The sequence below is a fragment of the Dromaius novaehollandiae genome, chromosome 6 (assembly GCF_036370855.1).
Source record: "Dromaius novaehollandiae isolate bDroNov1 chromosome 6, bDroNov1.hap1, whole genome shotgun sequence".
Taxonomy (NCBI): domain Eukaryota; kingdom Metazoa; phylum Chordata; class Aves; order Casuariiformes; family Dromaiidae; genus Dromaius; species Dromaius novaehollandiae.
Genome location: NC_088103.1, coordinates 34881531 through 34904040, shown reverse-complemented (window position 1 = coordinate 34904040; position 22510 = coordinate 34881531). Strand labels below are relative to the sequence as shown.

At 46.6% G+C, this 22510-nt stretch overlaps 2 protein-coding genes across 5 annotated transcripts in view; one reads left to right on the top strand and one right to left on the bottom strand.

Annotated features, from left to right (window-relative positions):
• Positions 1-15355, top strand: part of COL17A1 (collagen type XVII alpha 1 chain) — a 43983-nt gene extending 28628 nt beyond the window's left edge. The window contains 23 exon segments of the mRNA XM_026117504.2: positions 832-867; positions 1557-1637; positions 2897-2950; positions 3067-3108; positions 3937-3999; positions 4164-4223; positions 4756-4782; positions 4869-4910; positions 5073-5138; positions 5509-5556; positions 6577-6690; positions 6956-7093; positions 7702-7785; positions 8792-8920; positions 10113-10202; positions 10834-10947; positions 11245-11397; positions 12251-12703; positions 12905-13045; positions 13544-13606; positions 13855-13895; positions 13897-13926; positions 14093-15355. Coding sequence (XP_025973289.2) covers positions 832-867; positions 1557-1637; positions 2897-2950; positions 3067-3108; positions 3937-3999; positions 4164-4223; positions 4756-4782; positions 4869-4910; positions 5073-5138; positions 5509-5556; positions 6577-6690; positions 6956-7093; positions 7702-7785; positions 8792-8920; positions 10113-10202; positions 10834-10947; positions 11245-11397; positions 12251-12703; positions 12905-13045; positions 13544-13606; positions 13855-13895; positions 13897-13926; positions 14093-14206 — 2183 coding nt within the window. The 3' untranslated portion in view covers positions 14207-15355.
• An 819-nt stretch (positions 15356-16174) lies between these two features.
• Positions 16175-22510, bottom strand: part of SLK (STE20 like kinase) — a 53447-nt gene continuing 47111 nt past the window's right edge. For all 4 annotated transcript variants that reach the window (XM_064514181.1, XM_064514183.1, XM_064514182.1 and 1 more), the window contains one exon: positions 16175-22051. In XM_064514181.1, coding sequence (XP_064370251.1) covers positions 21905-22051 — 147 coding nt within the window. In that variant the 3' untranslated portion in view covers positions 16175-21904. The remainder of the gene's footprint in view (positions 22052-22510) is intronic.

The window sequence follows — 22510 nt, the reverse complement described above, 5'->3', positions numbered from 1 at the left end:
GTTAGAGAGGTAGTGGCATCAAGAGAGAAATGGGAAATGATCACAGGGAGACAGGATAGAAGGGAAGACTGGGAAGATGGAGGAACTGGGAGCAGTGCTGTTATCTTGTGATCTGATGAGTACAAACTAACGATAGATCAAATCCAGCAGCTCAAATCAAGACCTTCTGCCTCTCAGGGAAGCAGGCCTGGGTCTAATCCCTTCCCAATTCATCCTGTCTCCAGAATTGAAATCAGAAAGGGCTTGTTTTCCAGTCTTAGCTTTGAACTCAAGACAGCAGAAATCCCACATGAACATCTGTAAATCTGACAAGTAAAACACACACACACGCATGCGCGCTCACAAGCTATGCATGAATTTGGTCTTCAGACTCTTCTGTCCCAGGTCAGACACTGCCCTCCAGCACACTGGCATCTGGCAGCATTTCCTGGGCCCTGATTCTCATGGCACTTCTGTGCCTTTCCCAGCCATGTAGCTGGAGCTAATCTTGGAGCTAGTTTGGTGGAGTTAGTCCTAATTTGCTCTAGGAAATACAAGAAGAGGATTAGGCCTATTGCATTTCTATTGTGGCCAGTAGCAATCTGGTTATTTCCCCAGTCTAAGAAGCACCGAGCAGTTTAATTGCCAGATGATGGAAAATAAGCCATTTCTCCAGAGCCTCAAGTGATATATGGGACTAATAAATTCATACCCTATCACAATTAAATTTATTTGTGCAAATACATTATTTGATGTTCTCAGCTCTTTATGAAAAAGACCTATTGATTCTCTTCTGCTACTGTAAAATACAACCAGGAAAATTCAATGCAATCTTTTTTCCTTTGAAACCAGGTCCTGCTGGGCCAGCTGGTCTCCCTGGACAGCAAGGTACTGTTCTCCATCAACCTCGATTCAGCTCCTTAAGAGAACTGCATTCATTAGTTTTCCTTTGTTTCTAATTCTCTCAGCCCTTGGCACAGTCTCTCTCCCTTTGTTTGCAGATTTCTTCCCTTCAGTTCATTTTGCTGTATTATTGGGCTTAATTAATCTTTTAAGGAGTTTCTAGCCTTCATTTTTTTCCCCCCTTCCCAGGAGAAGGAGGGGGATGGTAAATGCCAGTGTGATATGGAAGTTGCAGATGTCTTTTTTTTCTCTTGTTATTTTATCTGGAGGCTGGTGTTTCTAAAGCACTTCTCAGTTTCAGTTGCCTTTCTGTGGTGGGGAATATAGCCCAGCTGACTGACTTCTGCCATTTCGAAAGGTGGGAAAACAAAGTAGAGCGTAATTGGTAATAATGTCACCATGAAAACGCTGCCAGTTGGACAGAGAGCTGTTGGGAAAGACCTGTACAGAGCTCAGAAAGGTTGGGAAGCTCCTCCTATAGACCCTTCTTAGCTTGTTTTCTGTGATCAAGCAAACCGTGCAGTAATTTCCATATTGAGGAAATGTCCATCCAGGACTGAGTTCAGACTCCAGTCCACATGAGCCAAGTCTGAGCCCACATCAGGGAGATGAGGATTGGGTGCACAGTGTCACCTTCTCTCAGTTAATTCACCTTTTCTTTTTTCCTGAAAAAGGTCCACGGGGTGAGAAGGGATCTGCGGGTGAAGCTGTGATAGAAACCATCAAAACAGAAGTCTCATCATTAACATCTCAGAGTGAGTGGGTCTGGCTTCCCACCTCTTTGCCTGGAGAGGTGTTGGAAGCCTCCAGCCCTGCTTACAGCTAAGGGGAGGTGCTTCTTCCCCTCAACATGCCATAGGGCAAGTGTGTGTGTGTGTGTGTGTGTGTGTGTGTGTTTGGTGGGCAGATCTATACCATGACAGCAGTACCAGCTACCTCTTCTACCCTTCTTCTCATCTGTGCATCCCGAAGTGCTTTCAAAAGGAGGTAAATGGCACCAGGTCCGTTTCACAGAGAAGTAAGCTAAGGAATGATGACTGGTGAATAGTCTCCAAGAGTGAAGATGGTCACAAAGCTGTGGGGTCTCAGCCAGGCCCCCTAGCCACTGTTCTTGCACTGGGCAGTTCTCAATTTAATGTGAACACAGAGCTATCTGTAAAGGAAGAACCAGTTTGAAACAGTATGTTAATCCAACAGGGAAGGAAGGAAATCAAAATCTCTCTGCAAATTAGAGGATGAATTCACAGGGGAAGAAATCCTATTTCAAGATGGAAATAAGTGGCGCAGAACAGAGTGGTTTAGCAGCGTCCTGTGGAAAGTGCCTGCTTGCTCTGTGTAATACTAAATGTGTGGTGCACTTACAATCAGTATTTGTAGGGTTTGTGAGCTCTCTGTAAGTGAGCAAGAGAGGCAAGGCAGAGGAGGGCATAAAATTACGAATGGTCCTTGCCTGATCACCACGTGCGTGCACCCGAATGGGGTCGTGTAGATCCAGACCGTGATTCAGTATGTCCCATCCGCCATTCTGGAGTCATGGATCTCAGCATCACTGAGCTTTGAGTTTATGCCTCGGCTTGGAGGTGTGGATACATCTCCACTCAAGATAACACAGGGAAGATATTTGTTAAATAATGGCAGCCTAATTTTCTCATCCCAAATCTTGTCCCTCTTTGAAAGCATCTTTCTCCTACATGAAAGTTCTTTCCCCCCTTCTCTACTCTTTGGGTCATTTGCTCTTTCACTCAGCTATCTTTGCTCTCCAGAGAGATCCACTCCCTGTTTCATATATGCTACCAGCCTGTTCAGCACTGCTTCATGACTTAACCCCCACACTGCCAACTGAGCACATCCATCCTCTCTCTTCTCCGCCTCAACTTTGACTCATGTCACCCACATCCTGCCTTAGTCCACCCTTAGGGTAAGAGCTTCTGTCAGCCATGTAACGATAGTGTTTCCATAGCAGCAATAGCTCCATAGCAACAATTTTCACTTTCTGTGTGTTTCATTTGCACAGTGCTGGCAGATTTACAAGGGCGAGCAGGACCGCCAGGTCCCCCTGGACCACCAGGTACATCATATAGCAGAGCTCAGTACGTAAGCAGGGGCGTGCTGACACACATGTTTCTGGGCCATGCAGTTTGCTGAGTAAGTATTCTGTAACATTTCTGTTTCTTTGGTCATCAGGTGAATCTGTGCAAGGACCCCCTGGACCTCGTGGCCCCCCAGGTAAGAGCTTGTTTCTCTGAAACAGACCTGGGAAGTGGGAGGTTTTTTCAGTGCCTCTGTCCTATGCCTTGCAGTATCCCAGATGCAATCTTGGACCTGCTGAAAGTTATATAGGATTTTTACCACTGACTTTACTGGGAGCCGATTATCACATAGCGGGTTCCTACTAACACAGCTTCACTGAAATATAGTTTCACAGCAGCAAAAGTAATGCTGCCCAGGAGAGGAGATTTGCTTTGGCAGAGGTCTGCTAGCCAGACTTGTAAGTAAGTCATAAAAGCCATACCTACTTCTTGAGAAGACACTGGACCTTCTCAAGTTCCCAGGGAAGCAACGGGAACCACTTCCATCTTTACTTTTTACTTGTCCAGTCTTAACTTCTAGCTGGGGGCAGATGCAGCAGATATGAAGAACATTTCCCCTTTCTCCTTCCTGTAGCACAGTGATTCCTTCCCTTCCACAGCCAGAAGAGAGGAGATACAGGAGGGCACAAGACAGGAGCATAACCCCATTCCTTGCTCTCTGCTCAGTAGCAAAGGGGAGCAGGTCAGGTGTGCAATAGAATGAACCTTCCCTCTCAGTGTAGGGAAGGCCTGCTGCGATTGGCACTGTGTACCACAAGAAAGGAGAGTTTCCATGCCCCTGGTCTGCTGTGGTGACAAGTGATAATGAAAATAGTTAACAGGGATAGATGTCAGTGGAGAAAACAATGAAACCAGCCTACACTTGGCTAGGGCCATTGCTGGAGATACAGCAGCTCTGTCACTCAGTCTGTCACACTCTTGAGGCTCATCCTTTCTGAGGCGTATTTGTGTCCCTTTTGCCTAGGAGAAGGATTGCCAGGACCTCCAGGCCCGCCAGGGAGACCAGGATCTTTCACATCAAGCTCAGGTAGGCTCTGCTTACTCATTCCCCCCTCTGTACCCTGGAAAAGAACTGCCCGTTGTGGTTCCAGAGAGCACATTACCTCCTTGGCTGTAAGCAGACAGAGCAGTGGGGGACAGGTGCCCTGTTCTGCTGAATGTCATGAAACAACCTTTTTGTTTTAATTCCAGAAACATTCTTCACAGGACCACCAGGTCCACCAGGCCCACCAGGCCCAAAGGGAGACCAAGGTGCGTACATCCTGCTGCTTCACTAGCATACCAGAAATTATGGATCCCTGCCCCCTCCAACTGAAAAGAAGCAAGGAGGGGCTTGGGTGCAGAAACTGTCCTGCCTTTCTGTGGCTGTAAGAGAGCTGACACGGTGTTCACTAAGAAGGATTCATATCTGCTGCCATAAAAGAAGTGAGTCATTACGGGAGAAATTAATTAGCTTCCAGTGCTGGTGTCAAGGAAGTCACTGTATTCAGACTCCAGCTTTGCCAGCCTCTAAGATTCAGGGCCATTCAGAGTTTCAGATTTGCCATTAAAGGCACACAATCTGTTTGCAAAATGCAGCATGGAGTTGGCTAAGTCAGTGCAAGGAGGTGGCCCTGTTAAGCATAGCCCAGCTCTGAGCTGGGTGGAAGAGATAGGATCTAATCCATTTACCCATTGCAGCCTGGTAAACTGGTGGCATGATACTCTGCAGCATAGGCTCAAGTCCTGTTGCAATCAGAATGAAGCAAAAGCTAACGATGCTCCTCTGCTTCCCTCTTCACAGGCGAACGAGGCCCACGAGGATTCACGGGTAAGGAGGCTTCCAGGGGATGTCAGTGGGTGCAGTGTAGAGTGCCAGCGTTTGTGACTGCTCCTGCATTTCTGTATCCAATGCAGGTGAACCCGGTGAGCCTGGCCTCCCAGGAATCTCCTCACATGGTCAGTCTATGCCCCCTTTCCTCTGCTGAATTCACTGTCCCTAAGCTGAAACCAGGAAGCGAAATCCTGCTCTGTTGACTCCAGCTCAGTTTTAGTGCAGTTAGGGTTTTGTCCACACACTTTATTCCTGTGTGTCTCTGAATCTCCTTCTGTGATTGGCAGGTGGCAGCATGACCTTGCAGGGACCTCCAGGAGTTCCAGGTCCACCAGGCCCACCAGGACCCAAAGGTAGTTAAAATCTTCTGTCTTTCCTCATTGGCTTCACGCAGCCAAGACTGGTTGAAACTAGAGGCTGGAGCAGCCTGGTCCACTGGGAGTTAGAGCTCTGCCCACTCCTGTCTTTTGAGGCATGGTAGGACCCTGGCAATTGCACTGCTCTGAGCACAAGGCCCTTAGATGGGTCACAAAAGGCTCAGGAAGGCTGCCATAACCCCTTTCCTCCGTTCTTCCCCAATAAGTTGCCAATCCAAGATCTGTCATTGCAAGGATTGGATGGTTGGTTCTCTGGCAACATGTAGCTCAGCCCTTTCACATGACCAGTATGCAACATCCAGTAACACTCACAATAGTTGTCTGTCTCCCTGTCTCTGGTTTCCAGGTGATGCAGGTGTCCCAGGAGCTCCTGGCATCCCAGGAGCATCGCGAGGTAAGAGGCCAGACCATCATTGCTCTGATATTATGAGGAAATGTTGACATCCCTGGCAGAGACTTGCAGAAAGCTCCTGTGGGTTTTACAGCTGTGGATGCTGCCCTCAGGTCAATGGGATTCATGTTCTTCACAGTCTCCTCACATCAGACAATTTAAGAACTGCAAGTTTTATGTTTCCAGCTTACTGAAAATCTTTGGGCCAAAGTTTGTCCACATGGGACATGAAAGAAAGGGAGTCCTGGTTGGGTAACCATGTTATAGAGGGGATTAGGGAATCTGCATTATACCCTCTTGTGGAAATCCCCTTGTTCAGACCAGAATTGTCCTTTGTTTCGTTTCATTTACCGCCAGGAGGATGCAAGTGAGTTAAGCCACTTTCATCCTGAATAAGAACATCTCGCTATGCAGGACACTAACATAGTTTAACAAATCCCTTTTAAAAAAGAGTATGGATTAATTCTGTGTGAACAAGTTCTCTGCTGCTCCATGTCAGGAGGAATAGTACTGCAGGTCGTTGGAAAGACAAATATACCCTGAAGAGTCTGGAGTGCCTGGACACTGCAGCGACTGGAGTCGCATAGGGCCCACCCATACTTTGCAATGGAGACGAGTGAGGAGGTTCTTGAGCTGGTGCTGCAGGCTGGCTGGGACCAGGAGCAGCAGGGCAGTGAGGGCAGCCTAATGAGCTTGGGATCCCTGTCCGTATTTCTACACAGCATTGCACTGTGGCACACAGACTGACCAACTCTGTAAGCGCAAAGCCAGGGAGGTTTCTGGACTTGGCCATGTGGGGCTGCATAAGCTGGACTGTGGGTCGCCAAATTAATTGAAGGCCGTATACTCTCTAATTGCCAGCACTGGGTGTGTTGAGAGATGAAGGGGGAGCCCCACCATAGTCAATTCCCAAAGCTCTTTCCAGGCCTATGGGAAGGGCTCAATGCCAGCATCCCCTTAGCATTGCTTGGTGTGATCCAGCCATGCCATAACCTTTCCTCCTCCTTACAATGAATTCTGTAGGTGGATCCAGACAAATTCAGGGACCCCCAGGACCTCCCGGGCCACCTGGTCCTCCTGGCCCAGGTGGAAGCTCATCTCAAGAGATTCAGCAGTATGTCACTGACTTTCTGAAGAGTGAGTATAACCAGATCTTGCCAAGGGTCAGTGGATGCATGCCCATCTCCTTCCTGCTCCTGTCAACCTCCCTTTGGAAGCAGCAGCCCAAGTGCTCTGGCCTTACTTGTGTTACCTATGTTGAGGTGCTATTGCCCACTGTGGCCTCTGCAGAGCTGTCCTTCTGTGAGTGTGTTCTTTGCCAGAGGAAGAGGATCCAGTCACTGTGCATTTGGCCATCACCTTCTCTCTAGTGATATGGGCATGTCTTGGGCTTCCTACCTAGGTGACAACGTACGGCATTATTTGACTGGTCCTCAAGGCCCACCAGGCCCACCTGGCCCGCCTGGAGTCATCACTATGGCAGATGGAAACAGCTTGGACTACGCGGAGCTGGCTACCCGTGTCATGAGCTACATGACAAGTAAGCGCTGTGTTCCTGTGTTGGTAAGCAGTGTGTGTACTGAGTCACACTCTCAGCTGAACTTGTGCAGCACCCAGGTGATGAGAGCCAGAGGAGGAACAACAGTCTTTAAATAGCAGACCTCCAACCCAGCTATCCATCTTCTACAGTCTTGGCCCAGGACTCTACAGCGCCTAGGTGGCCTCTAAGCCTTGTCTTTTTTTAATGGTTACATTAACTAACATTTTCTGCTGTTCGGGCAGTCTGACTTTAAACATTAGCTGCTTGACCCTGTAAGGTCCCCAGGACCCAAATGGAGGTGGTTGTATTCGTTGCATGTGGTCTTGTATGTTCTGTGACTGTCTTGTCTGCTTTGAGCCCTCCTGAAGTCGATGAAGTTTCCAGAGCTTTTGGAAGCAGCCTGGAATCTCCTCAGTCAGGAGAGCAAAGACCAAATCACTGTGAAAATGGCCATGCTGTGAGACAGCAGCTGATTCATGGTGCTCTGCATGGAAATCCCATTCCACCAGTTAAACTGGATTGTTTCAGCTTTCATTTGTCCCTACCTGTCTCTTTACCTTCTTCCTCCTCTTAATCCTGTCTGACATAAAACCTTTCCATTCCCACAGGCTCTTCAGGTCGTTATCATTCATTTGACAGTTCGATATCAACTACATCTGCTTTGTACCAAGAACTTCTGGACATGCTGCAGCGTAAGTATCTTTGAAACACAAGGGATACAGATAAAGCATCCCAGCAGCCTGGAGGTCTGCTCCTCCCTAGCAGCCTCCTGCCTCCAACCAGTGGTTCCTGCAGCTACCTTTGAGGGCAGAGGCCTGTTGTTGGTGCTGCTAAATGACCTGCAAAGCCTCCTTCCAAGCCCTTTGGAGACAGGTTTATGTGTCTTGGACTGGAGAGTTTGCATGCTTTCTAGAATCTGTTCTTTCTCACCGGTTCACTTTTCATTCCTACTGTTATGATTCTGCAGCTCCCTGCCTTCTCCTCTCCCCTCCTCAGCTCTCCAAGTGGCATCAGCCTAGCCCCTCCTTTTCAAGAATTCCTCACAATTTCCCATCAAAGCTCGGACATCTGCTTTCCAGTTCCCCCTCTCTTAAGACTCCCTACTCCTCCTTGCCCATCCCAAGTCCCTGTCAAGCCTTCGCTGACAAGCTGGGTGGGATGCATAGCTCTGTGCTCTTTCCTACATACACTTATTGTGGGCTGATAGGCGAATCACTGGGGTGTCATTTTGCTGTGCCAGAAGATAGTAACACCATTGGCCACCGCTGTGTTCCTCGTATGTGATCTGATGGGGAGTCAGCCAGATTCCGTGCTCTAGACAGACAAACAGCTACTGAAATGGCACAGAGCTCAGCATGATCTTTACCAGCTGAGCCACTTCTTACTCTCTTTACACAAGATGTTGTCCAGGGTGACCTCAAGAAATAGATGAGCATGAAGAGGTCCCTTGGGCAATCCAAATTGTCATCCAACTCTTATCTCAGATTCTAGGAGGTTCCCAGCTCTGTCCAAAACATTTCTTACACCATATACAGGGCAAACTCGCACTCGGGAGCAGAGTGGGGAAAGAGAGCTTTGCAAGCACAGATTTGGTGGTCTCTCTAGTAGAAGGTGCTTAGCTCATAGGCTGGGAACCACTAGCACCTTGCTGCTCTGCAGCAGCTGGATGATCTTAAAAGATGCATCTTTCATTTCCAGGAGAAGAAATTCGACAGTATTTAATTGGACCTCAGGGCCCACCAGGGCCTCCTGGACCAGGGGGAGATGGCATGTCTCTGTCATTGGATTATGATGAATTGACCAGACGGGTTATCAGCTACTTGACAAGTAATGGTCTTTATTAGTTTATGTTTCCCTCTATTCCTTTGGCAGCTGACCAGAAAGTTCAAGTGGTCAGTGAAAACTCTCCCAGTGGGTTCTGAGCAAATCCCTAAGAACAGAGACCTCCTTAGAGGGCCTGTGAGAGGCATGGGGGAGAACAAGGATGCCCTGTAGCTAAGTTACTGTCTGGGAACTCTGAAAATGAGTTCTTGCTTTGCTAAAAACTGATCTTGGGGACACCACTTCACCTTAGCTAGCGTAGCTGTTCTGTAAGGGCTCCATTCAATAGTCAATAGAGAGATCAACACCTTCAGGTGCCTTTATCCCACTTTTCTTACTGCATCTGTGGCCAGGATATATCTCTCTGTGGAAGAGCTGATCTCTACCCACTGGTTGTCAAGGCAACCCAGACAAGGAACCCTTAGAAGTTTAAAGTTATTTGAAACAATGTCCACCTCTCTGCTTCGTTTTTCCCATCTGTGAAGTGGCAATATGACATGTAAGAACCACTGGGCAGAGAGGACTCTGGAGCATTCCCAACAGCAGTGCTAAAATGCTTAATACTGGCAACTGCAAATATCTGCTCAAAAGAACAGCCTGGTCCATGCTCAGTCTCTCTGAACTGCCTTTGAAAGCCAGATCCCACTAATAGGCTGCTCCAAGAATCTCCTCTTTGGCTCTAAGAGCAGGAAACTGCTGTTTAACACAAGCACCCCGACAGCTCAAGCAGGACAGCTACATTTTATCAGCAAGGACACTTCCTTACAGCAAATTGCACAGAGGCACAAAGTTTGCAGAAAAGCAAGTGGCAGGTGAGTTTGTTTTGCACCAGAGCCGCTTGTGCACAGGCGGGCACAGGGAGAGTGGCACATGTTGCAGCCGGTGGGTCACAGCTGAGCTGCATGTCCCAGCAGGCTCCAGTGTCTGGGACTCACAAGATGTGCAGAGCTCTTCTCAGGAGCAGAGGAAGAGGCCTGATTCCTGCTCGTCTGGAAGTGCCCTTGTATTTGAATTAACCAGGCAGGTTTTAATTCCAGTCTGGAATAGGGCTTGAGCCCTGCTTCCCAGCCCAGCCTGCCGATGGAGTGCTCCACCCCGCAGGAGGCCTAGCCCACAAGCACGTGCTCCAGCCACATGACTCACGCAGTAACATGGCCTGGTTTGGTAATGCCACGGTCGGATCTGTTTGATTTTGCAGGTTCTGGGATGAACATTGGGCTCCCTGGGCCACCAGGGCCTCCAGGGACACCCGGCATATCTTACAGTGACCTGACAGCATACCTGCGAAGTAAGCCAGTCTTTCGTCTCCCCTGCCCCAGGCCCTTAAACACTGTGGGGATCTTCTTACAGGCATACTCGCATTAACATAGTTTAAGAAGTGAAGGCATTGCAATGATATTCCCTGCCCTCAGCTCTTGTCTGCAAGCAGCCCAGCTGTAAGTGTAGAATCTTCCCTTTTGCCTGCAATCACAAATAACCCTCTGTGAGACTCCGCTGATCCCCTCTGTCTTGGTTATTGGCATTGCAGGACTCCTGGGGCTCTGCCCAAGGCCTGCGCAGGCCACAAATGGCTGTAGACACCTTCCCATGCTCCTGCAGAGAATGGCAGCAATGAGGGGGTGGGGTTGGGGTGGAGGAGCCCTTTGTCTTCCTCAAACTGCACAGCATAAAGGAGCTTCTGATGCCACTTTTTAAAAGCAAACATGTACTTCTACCCTTTTTGGAGTCCTCTGGCTTGCTCGGGCAACATCTCCCTGCAGGGTAGTGAGGTGCACCAGGAAGGCTGCACTAGAGGATGGTGGGGGGGGAAAAAAAAAAGTGCCTTGGGCTCAGCTGTAGCTGGCATCACCTGTAGTCTCAGAGAAGGGACATTGTGGTTGTGGTGGTTTGTGTGACTCCAGTTCCATTGTCTTTTGCAGACTCTGAATTCAGTGGCTTTGTTGGGCCCCCTGGGCCTGCAGGGCCCCAGGGACCCCCAGGGATCCCCGGATCGCCTGGCACCTCCCTGGAAGACCTCTCTGCTTACCTACAAAGTAAGGCACTCATGTTGCTTGTAACTGGTGGGGAGGGTCCAAGCTTGCCAAGAAAGTGAAGTTTGTAGGTGTCAGGGAGGCTGAGATGATTAGCTTCTCAGGAGATGTGACTGCCCAGTGGGAACAGTGTCGCTAGAAAAAGAAAAAAAAAAAACCCTCATCAACATGCAAAGGGCTCATCAGCTGGAAAGGGCTGGAATTTGGGGTCAGACCCTTTAACTCTCAGGATTCCCAGACGTACAATTTCCATGTCCTCTCACTGTCAGAAGATCACTCTTCCTCTCTCCTTCTCACAAGGTGTGGGATACTCCTCCCTCTCCGGAGTCCAGGGCCCACCTGGCCCTCCTGGCCCTCCAGGACCACCAGGCTTCTCGGGAACCGGCCTCCTGTCCTATGCTGACATCACCCACAGCGACGAGTTCAGGAGCGAGCTGATCCAGTACCTGAAGAGTAAGGGGATGCCATCCTCCCTGCACTCCCCCCTGGCCTTGCTCTGCCCTGTGTCGGTTGCCAGCTCTGCCCTTGCTGAGACACTCCTGTAGAGGGCTGGAGCAGCACTTTGCCTACAGAAACAGGTCCACCCAGGGCTCCACTTAACATGTTGTGAGCCTAGAGGGAGAAGCACTGTGAAGTCACAAATGCCCTGTACTGAACAGTGATTCCTTAGTGAGGTCACCTAGAGACTTTTTTTGTGGGAAAAGCGTTTTCTTTGACAAACACCTTCCTTCAGAGTGATGGATGATGTGAGCTTTGGAGGGTGGCACTGAGCCAGCTGTGAGGATGCCCGCAAGAAAAAAGTGCCCTATGCTCAGCTGTAGCTGGCAGCACCTGTACTGCCAGAGAAGGGACATCCAGGTTGCAGGTGGCCAGGTCCAAGTTTGCATGATTGCTGGTCTGAGGTCTCATGCTGGGAAGTCACCCTGGGCAGCCTTTCAAAAACAAGGAGAGCCCCTCACTTTTGGGAGACTGGTCAAAGAAAGGTTATTTTAGCAGCTGTACTGGACTGGACCCCAAGAGGAGTGCACCCCTCTGCAAAATCATCAAGCAGGTTTCTGAGCTTGGGCACCCAAAATGCTGGGCATGGGAGAGAATGGAGGTGTCATGCCTCAATTCTTCCATCCATAGAGATCATTTGATGTACTCACCTGCTGCCTGAGGTGTGCCAGTGGATGAGGGTTACTGTGGTGGCTGGCAGGACAGAGCTGCATACTCTAGTCTTCAACCCGGTGGTAGGACGTGACTCTGCCCAGCCTTGGGGTCCAGGTACCCCTCCAGTCCTTTCAACTCCTCTTGTATTTTGCAGGTGATGAAGTTCGAAGCTACATCTCGGGGCCCCCTGGGCCCCCTGGGCCACGGGGACCACCAGGACCAAAAGGAGATAGTGGTTTGGTGGCAGGGTCCATGTCTGCATCACACCGAGAGTCACTGGCTTCTGAGCAGTCACGTGGAGGATCCCTTGATGCTGGGGGATCCCATGGGGGATCCCTGGGCACAGGCAGCTCATACAGCAGCTCCATGAGCAGCATGTCATCTTACAGCGCCTCCTCCACCGGCGGTGAGGGCTCATACGGTGCCTCCATGGGCAATGAGGGCTCGTATGGTGCCTCCATGGGCAGTGATGGGCCTTTCGATGGGTTGCTGGCAGCAGAAGAGGCACACAGGAGATCAGTCAGTTCACGCAGAGTCTACAGTGACTCCTTTACCGGACCCCTGGATTACAACGAGCTGGCGCTCCGCGTGTCGGAGAGCCTACAGAGTGAGTGGGACACCTGCTCAGCCTGCCATGCCTGAGCTTCCCTGTCCTAGACTACACCTCCAGACACCCTGTGCCTGGTGTCAGCCTGTTCACTTCCCTCACCCTTCCTGCTGCCTGCAGCTCTCCCCTGCGACCTCCCACCCCGTCATCCAGCTGCAACTTTTCCAGAGCTCCTTTCAAATGACATGTTTAATTCCTCAGGCCGAGGTATCCTTCAAGACCTGATGTCTTACAATGCACAGGGACCTCCAGGCCCCCCCGGCCCTCCTGGTCCTCCTGGAATCAGCAGAGTCTTTGCATCCTATGGCAATGTCACTCAGGACCTCATGGACTTCTTCAGAAGTAAGTGATGGGCATGAAATTTTTCCATTCCCCCTCCTTCCCTTGCTGGGGAGATGCAGTCTCATCATCAGACAGGCCAGCAGGTTTTTCTACTACTTCTTGTAGAAAATTCCTCCCAAACCTTACAGGCCACTCCACTCGCAGCCGGCCGATGCCCCCCGGCTGGGCCGGCACATGTAGAGCAAAAGGACAGAACTGCCCCCTCTGCTTTGAAATTCTCCCCCTCACCCTCCTTGAGCATGGACCAGCTCCAGCCCCTGGCTCTAGGGTGGATGGGCTGCACAACAGTTCTGGGGATATGAGATCACAAACTGCCGCTGGGATTTTGTTGGGATGCAAACTATTTTTCAAAACAGAAACCCATTCCTGGTCTGTTTGATCCCATCTAATCCAGAGAAATAGCCTTCCAGTGTGATTCTGTGCTTCTCCAGTCAGCACAGAGCCCTTTGCAAATGATGTGTCCCACTCACCTGGCCTGTTCTTCATTTTCCTCTCCAGCACATGGAACCATCCAGGGGCCACCTGGTGAGAAAGGGGAGAGAGGTTATCCCGGTCCCAAAGGTAAGGCTTGCCATCCTTTTCCTCACACCCACATAACTTCCTGCTGCCCAGGAAGCAGCGCCATGTCCACAGGGACAGTTGCCACTGGGCTGCCCTCACGGTCACAGTCTCCTTGCTCCACCGCCAACATGTCATCTTCAGGGTCTCAGCCAAAGCATTGGCCTAAGCTGGTCTTCCTCATCCTGGCCTGTCCCTGTTCGCAGGGCAGCCATGCTCACAGGCAGACTTGTTTTTTCTCATTCCTCCAGGTGACCCTGGGCCGATGGGCCCTCCAGGACGCCAGGGGCACAGGGGACCAAAGGGAGAGAAAGGAGAGAAAGGTATGAACGTTGTTTATCCCCAGAAGGGAAGGGTTTGCCTGTCAGGGAATGGAGGATTCCCCAGATACTAGCCCCAGAAAATTCACACCATTTGTCTTTTATCCCCCGCCCCCCGCCGCAACATGAACCCTTCAAATAATCCTCCTTTTGATGTCCTTGGTCCTAGGTGAGCAAATGTATGTTGGCAGAAGAAAAAGAAGAAGTGTCGGGGTCTAAGGACAGAGCCAGCTCAGTGCTGCACTGCACAGCATTCCTGACAGCCCATACAGCGTTAGCCTGAATTTTCATCATCTTACTGCTAAAAACCTCCTTGTCCATCAGCTAACTACTTAGCCTTGGTAGTTCAGTGTCACTGCTGAGATTTGAATGGCTCTTACTTGTGTCCAGCATGGCCCTAATGTGGGTATCTGCTCCTGTTGCTAGTATTTGGCTTAGTGTTTCTGAGTTCCCAGGTTTGTACATCTTTGGGCTGACAAGGGCTTTCTGTCTCACCCAGTCCAGGTTTCTTGTATTATTCCCAGCTGTGTAAAACCTGCTTTTAACCAACCAGTTAAGTATTTCCCCCCTTGTCCCCCCAAGAAAATCAAACAGCAGGTGAATGTTCAGCAATCAGATGCTGAGCATGGCCCCAGAGGCCCCAATAAGGAGCCCTGGGACTAAGCTTTCATGCCACACAGGGACTCCATATGGAAGCGATTTTCTCTCCGCTAGCTTTCCTGCCCTCCTTTCCCTGGCCGCTGGGGCCTCAGCCTCTGCTGTGCCAGCTGCATGCAGGAGGGCTTGTGAAGGCCAGCGCTGGTGGCACGGAGCAGGTCTACGGCTCGGGGGTCCCCGGTGGGGGGGGGGGGACTTGCTGCACTGAGGTACTCCCAAGCACTGACTCACCCATCAGGCCCCAAGCCCAGCCTGGCCCTGCACCAGGTGACACAGGGAAAAGTCCTGGGCCTGGCTGGGCTCTGCCTTCCCCATCTGGCTGCCTGGCAGTGCTGATTTCTGCCCCAGAAGTCACCACCCTAGCGATTCCAGATCAGCACCTGTTGTCACCCCGGTTGGTGACTTGCTTTGCACAGTGGTTCCCTTCCAGCTCTTCAGTTCTGCAGTGCTCTCACGCTGCCACATGTGTTAACCCAGCTCCCGAGCCCATCTCACCTTGGCTCCTTTGACAAACTCCTGTTACGATGCGCTCAGACAGCACATGTGGGAACAGCAAGGGCAAGTACTTTCTGGGGCCAGGGTCACCGCATGCTTTGCAGTTCCTGGTGCTAGCAGCACAGTGAGACATGCCATGCACAGAGACAGAACTGAAGCACTTTTGTTAAACGTAATTTGTTGACTTTTTAAAATATTTTTGTATTTTCTAGTTTTTAAACATTAGAGGAAAAATAGCTTTAATGTAAACATCCCAATTAAAGTGTGTTTTTCACCCAAACCTTGCCTGATCCATGTTCCATCTGGCAGTCAGTAGCAGATTCATTGTGGTCATGGGCAGACACACCTCTTGGTTTGAGTAGCTGATGGCAGCTGTCTTGATTCTCATCACTCGTACGTGGCCTGGGCCTACGTGCATCGTCCCAGGGTGCTGCTGCCCTCATTGGCTCACTCGCAGTGAGGCAATACTTGCAGAATTTAAGTTTCTCAATGTTGTAAAGTGGGAGAAGGAAAAAAAAAAACCTAGAAGCTGGGTGATGGCTGAGCTACGCCACACTGACCAGCGGAGACAGGCCTTCAGCAGGGGATTGCAGCTGTAGCAGTTGTTGTCATGTCTAAGCACTGCCGCTGTGCTTCCACAGATCATGCCCAACTACTTGGGACTGCTGCAAGGTGCTCACTGGCTGTGTCAGAGGACAGGGTTAGACATCTGAGGACAGTCTTAGGCAATGCAACCTCTCAATCTTTGATTTGCTTTGTAATGCAGCCCACAAAACCAGGACCACTGCTCGAGGGGCTCCTCTGCCAAGCAGCAGTGGGCACCTCCTTCCTTTGCCTGTACTTGATGTGAAGACTGGCTGTCACACAGGGAGGACCCAGAGCCTGGTACTCCTCCAACCCTGTCATCAGGCCCCTAAAAACAGTGCCCTGCTTGTGTTAAATCTACACTCATACCTTGGGCTGTCATGGCTGGGAAATCACAAGCAGTTGTACAACATGTACTACTTACACTCCATTATTTTAAAAGTACCAGTGTCCCATTCACTCACCAATCACTTGTGTGTGTTTTGTGTAAGCGTTCCACGAACAAAACCAGAGGTCATCTCAGCAAACTGATTTTATTGTATTTACAGCAGAATTATTACAATATTCTACAGAAAGCCATGAAATCAAATTACTTTAAAGAAAACAAGCCAAAAAAACCTGTTGTATGGCTGCTACTGCAAATTCACTTCCATGAGCTGTTCATATACAGATCCTTAGCCAATTATTCATCCATCTCATTTTTGGTTCCTTCATGTAAGGCAAAAATAACTTGGTGTGCAGTTAACACAAAACATTCAACAAATTGCTGAGACAATGTGAGGTTGGAGATGCCTTGGATTTCTATGCTTTATCATAGAAGAGCACTGCATGGCTTTCTGACAGCAGACAGGTATGACAGTTAAACATTTCAGATTTCACTCAAAGTCCCCTTCCACTGTTTTTTCCACCATTTTAGACTGGGTGATTTATAATCAGTATTTTTGAAAGAAGCTTTACCTAGGTTGGTAAATAAAAACATTTTTGGACCAAAGTACTCCCTTCTCCTTTTGGTACAGTAGAATTATGTAAGTCCTTGTTCATTAGCTGGTTTTGAGCACGTTCTTACAGTGATTAGTCAAAGGAGGTCTTCCTTCTCTCTCTGGATTCACTGACTGCCCGCATGCCGAAAGCGCAGTAGTTACAGAAACGGAGGATTGGGATTCATAAATTTTTACCCTGCAGAGTGTGGGAGAGGCAAGAGGAAGGAGATGGAGCACAACTGAAAGAAACCAAAGGGCCTGTCTCAAAAGGGTAACTGGCCTCAAGTAAGGTGTGATCTGCCAGCATGCCAGCCTCCTGGAGCAGAGCGCTCCATACCTTCCCCTGGGCCGTAGCAGCTGGCTGGAGTCCTGCCACCTTGCAGTACCTTATTCCCAGTCAGAACCAGAGCTACAGCTCCAGTAGAAAAATAGGGCTTTACTGAAAAGTCATAGTCTAGAAAAACCCTACATGAAAGGTTATTTGCATGGGCGAATGGCCAACCTCCTCCATTTGTGATGGCTGTAACAAGCTCCTGACTTTGACACCTGAGCAAGACAGACCCAATTCTGTGTAAGTATAACAAGTACTATGTACAGCGCTAATAACTCCACTATGCTTCAACATCACTAATTTCAGCATCACTAAAAGCTCTGCAAATAGTATCCTTCCTAGCCAGAAAAATACTACAGATTCCTTTGTGCTTCCCTCCCTTCATCTGCTCTTATCTTTTGTAAGACTCTAAGAAACAGGACAGGGTATCCTGACTTTGGCTTGTCCCATGAATAAGGAATGACACTTCTCTCTGACCTCACTTTCCATATCTGCTTTGAATCTGACATTAGAAGTCAGGGAATGGGAAATGTGCGTGGACTCATCAACCCAGGGAAGCTTTGCTTCCTTTTATTCAAGTAAAAGGACAGAGAATTGTAAATATTCACACAAAAAGCAGAAAGTTACCTACACAATGATGATCATAAATATTTTCCTCTGCTCTTTCTTACAATGACAGCATAGTCACTTTCCTCAAATACTTGTCCCACTTTCCCCATAGCAGATTAACCAAAAAGCAGTATTTCAGTGGAAACAACTGACATTTTGAGCTCATTTGCACATTTAAGCACATTCTCCCTCTTTCAGTGAAGATGAGCATTTCTGAGTTCTTAGGAGCCATAGCTATGCAGCAGCTCTGAAAATCAGACTACCTTACTGTGGATCTAAGTGTTTGAATTTAAAAAACCTTATTTAAAGCTTTTATGTATTGAAGTGTCCTTGAAATACTTGCCAGACAGATACTGGAGAATTAACTTAAATGTCCTATGTGATTTGCCATCATAAAATGCATTTTTATATTGTGATCTGATGAAAGTAATTACACCACTGCTTGCTTTGGTTCTGTCAGGCTCTGACTTAGCTAAGGTGCTAAGTTTCCTACTTATTTATTCAGAGGGGGGGGAAAAAAAAGTAGCATAGTTATAATGCAGAAAGTCCCTTTGGACAGAAGAATCATTTTTTAATAGCCAGCCTGCTGACTGCTATATCATACGATCAGTTAGATATCAAACACCCATGAATGTAATTTTGAGAGGATATTAGCTTAAACATATTCTGAAAAAAAGGATGCAATTTGGAATGAACATAGTTTTTTAAAAATGACATGGAAAATCACTGAGTAAATGCCACTGGTCATGACACTACAAATCAAAACAACCTTATCAATAGCTGCGTTACTGCCTCTTCTGAATTTGTATTCAGACAGTCTGACACCTTCTAAAAGAAAACCTGTAATACTAGAGTAGGATACATCTAGTCAAACATAACAACAACAACAAATGTGGTTTTTTGGACCCTAACCACAGTATCATATCCTTTCATGCTGTACATGTTTTTCCATGTATTCAGCAGAGACAGCCAAGTGCATGGAAAAAAACAATTAAATACATTTTATTGGAATCAGAGAGGAACGAGCAGGCTGGAATATCTCCCCCTCACCCAAGCCAACAGCAGATTTCTCCTGGGCGCAAGGTCCGACACGCGGCCCCTTTCCTCCAGGGCCGACAACCTGCCTCCAGAGAGCCACCTCTGGGCGACACAGGCCAGAGCCTCATTGTAGGAGCAGCCGGCAGCAAGAATAACTGAAGTCTGGTTACGCAAAGACCTCCCCAACCTATCTGCAGTATTGCATTAGCAGAACATTACAAGATCCTGCAAATATCTGAGCTCTAGTAACTGTCAGGATGCAAGTAGGACCACAGGCTCCTACATTCACAAGATCCTGTCCCAAGAAAGCAGATTCAGTAGGTGCTGAAATGTGCTTTCGGAGGCTAAGAACAAATTTTGAGGTCTGAATCGGTCAGAGGCCATGGGCCTACAGGCAGTTCTTCTGTGAGGATCAATTGTAAATATAAGGAAAAACCGATATATTGCACTGCACTTCATACATCTTACCGCCATTGTTGATTTTCCTTGATGCAGCAGAACGCAGACGTGAGCAAATACTGACTTGGGATCGTCTTTTGAGGGGCATATAGGGAAAACGAGATCTGCCCGTATGTCAGTAAGACAATACAGTATTTCCAGCTAAGGAAAACATACCTAACTACCTTTAAGATGGAACTTGTTACATTTGTTAAAGAGATTAGTGACATGTGAAGTGGAGAGACTGGATTTTATATCTCCGATGATCTCTTCCAGGCCTATGTGAGACTAAATGCATTTGAATTGAATTTTCTGGCACTGACCCAATAGCGTGCACCTCTTTCATGTTCCACAATACTTCAAAACCAATTTTATCAGCCCAGAAAAATGTGTTTTCACACCAGATATCAGTTCTCAGTACAGTTCACAAGGCTGCGACTGCTTAACAGCACTCCACGACTCGAGACCCGACCAAACACTCGCTAAGGCTTCAGTTGCTACATTCAAGCCCTCCCTTCTTCAGAGAACTCAGTGATTTATTTGTACGGTTTACAATGAGATCAGATTACAGAGGTTTTCTGTGAAAAGAATGGAATTCAAATAATAGATTTAAAAGATTAAGACAGAGGTAAACAGTATGTCAATATATGAGCAAATTATCACTGAAACCACCAAGAGTATTAAAAGGAGAAGATAACATCTTTCTCTGAGAATTTAATGTGGATGAAGGAAGAGCGAATTCAGAAGGGGGAATTTGCCTGCCACCTCTACTTCCCACATAAATCACTGAGCCTATTTTATATGAAACTGCAAATAAATTCTGTTCAATACAGAGATAAGGATTATTTTAATGTTATTTTAGTAATAGTCAATTTATAATGGTGTAGTTTAAAAAGTGAAGGCCTTCGAAGACATTTTTCACCCTACTGAATAAACAATTTAAAGAACTTTGCATTTAGCAACAGATAACATTCTAGAGATATGGTATGTGAATTTACAACAGTACATAATACATATTTATATAATAAAACACCAGAAATTAAGGCTAGCTATTAAAGTAATTATGCTTATCAAAAAGTTACAAAATTTAAATCAAAACATGCATTTTCCAATTATTTTTACTGTGCTGTAAATTTTAAGTGTCTTCATTAAGAAGGTATAGGTTCAACATCCACGGATTTCAGCATCCAAGATTTCAACCAGATCTGATTAAAGTCCTATGTTATTTAGGAGTTCATTCCCATGCATCAATACTGTTCCCATGAAATGAACATCATATAATGTTCACCAGTCTCACATTTAATGCAAGCTAGCAAAACAAAAAGGAAACATTTACAGTTGATATCCAAGGAGACTAGAAAGATAGGCCTCAAATGACAGAAAGCAAATACTATTTTACAAATTTAACTTTGGCATACCAAAGTACAGCTTATAATACTGTCTTGATATGACTCAAATTCTAACCATCAAAAGGAGTGCACTAAAAGTGACCTAATACAGTCATATTTTCCTACCAGCTATATGAGAAACATTTCAGATTTTTTCCACTGCAGATCAGTCTGGTAAATAACTTATTATACATCTATGAACTTGAAAAATAAAAACCGTATATGTTAGTATGTAGCAAAACAAAAGCAAAAAACCCAGCTTTGTAGTTTGTCTATATATTTAACTTAAATCTTTCTATAAAATAAAATGACTAAAATAAAAAAAAGTCAAGTCTAACACTTCTAATTGAATCAGACTTCAGGCATGGTTATTTATAAATATGACCATCCACCTCCACTTTTCTGAGGAGCTTAAATGAATAGGCTTTGGTAAGAACAAAAAGATGGCTCTACCTATTCCAGGTAAAGTTAGAGAAACCATGTGCATTTTGCACACTGTGTTCTAAAAAATACATTCTACAGTTTTTGCCATTTGTAGAACTAACCACCTGTAATAGCTAAGGAAAACAACAAACTGTGCATTTTAAAGTTAGCATTCTTTTCACCTTTACATATTTTAGTGCAAAATATTTTAGGGTGAGGACTTATGACAAAAATGGCAGTAGCAGCAAGAATTTTTTTGTTTTGTACAGTAACAACAATGTTAAGGAGGTTTTCTTTAATGACAAAACACTATCTTGTTGCCAAAAGTAGCATATCTAAGTGTTTCAGGCACTGTATTAATTAAACTAGCACCCCATTCCATTATGGAATTAATGGACAAAATATGCAATGGAGATCTGCTCAGTTTAATTTATGCCAGAGGTTTTTGTTTGTTTGTTTTTTAAAGAAGCTGTAAAGGCTTTTGCTGTTACCAATCATATTTAGATGTAAGGGTTTATTTTTCTGATCATTGGCATGTTCTGAGTAATTCGTTTCAGTCCTTGTTATGAAGACAGTACTCAACATTACAACATTTTAAACCTCTTATGGCAGTTTCCATTATGGAACTCTGTTGTGGAGAAATCAGACATTTAAAAACACAGCAGTAGAACTAGTATTACACCATTTAAATGTTCACATAAGAAACCTTTTTTTTTTTTGTGACCATAAAGATTACATTATTTTAGGCTTACTTACTTGAAGCCAAACCCATAGGTAACGTACTGAGTCTTAGAGTAAAAAATCCACTTATTCTTGAAACACCTGAAAGACATCACATTACCATTATACACCAACGTCTGTTCTCCTTTTTTGTTTTCTTCCATCCAGAGGAGAAGGGAAAAACTGATAGTGACTCTGATTGTCTCCACTGAAAACAAAGAGCGCTACGGTCCTTTGATGTACGTTGCAGATTATATCACGTTAGAGGATGAGGATGGAGAATTCCAAATATGAAAAACCTACAGCAGTTCCCAGAGTTATGACCCAGTGGAGTGAAGGCTGGGGATTGGATAGAATTTAGAAATCCGGCTTTGTGTTGAAGGATTAAGGCATTCAGATTCTCCAGTCATTTTAAAGAAAACTTCCTGTTCTTGCAGTTTCCTAGCAAATTCCTCTTCCAATGTCTAAAAACAAAGATCAGATTGCCATAGGAATATAAGTACAAGAAACCTATGATACTGGTGACATATTGTCTGATATAGAATCATAACTTCACACACCATGATTAAAAAAAACACCTCGCAATTATCAAATCTGCAAGACAACCAATACCCAGCAAGCTAAGAAAGAACATCTTCTGCCTATAGATTATTTTTTAAATTGTGTAAAAACCTGGTATTTTCTATTTTAAAATACAATTAAAGAAAAACTTCTTTTGTTATTTAGCACTCAGAATTTTTGTAATGTCCTACTGGCTTCTGAAGTATATTCCTAAAAACCAGCTTTGCATCCAGGCAAGAGGTTTTACATGCAAACATGCACATATGCCCTGTAAGAGGGAACACATTAAAAGACAGATAACATGCAAGCCTTTCCTGTTGCACATGCCTCTTGCCCAGCTTTTGCATATATTAAATATCTTT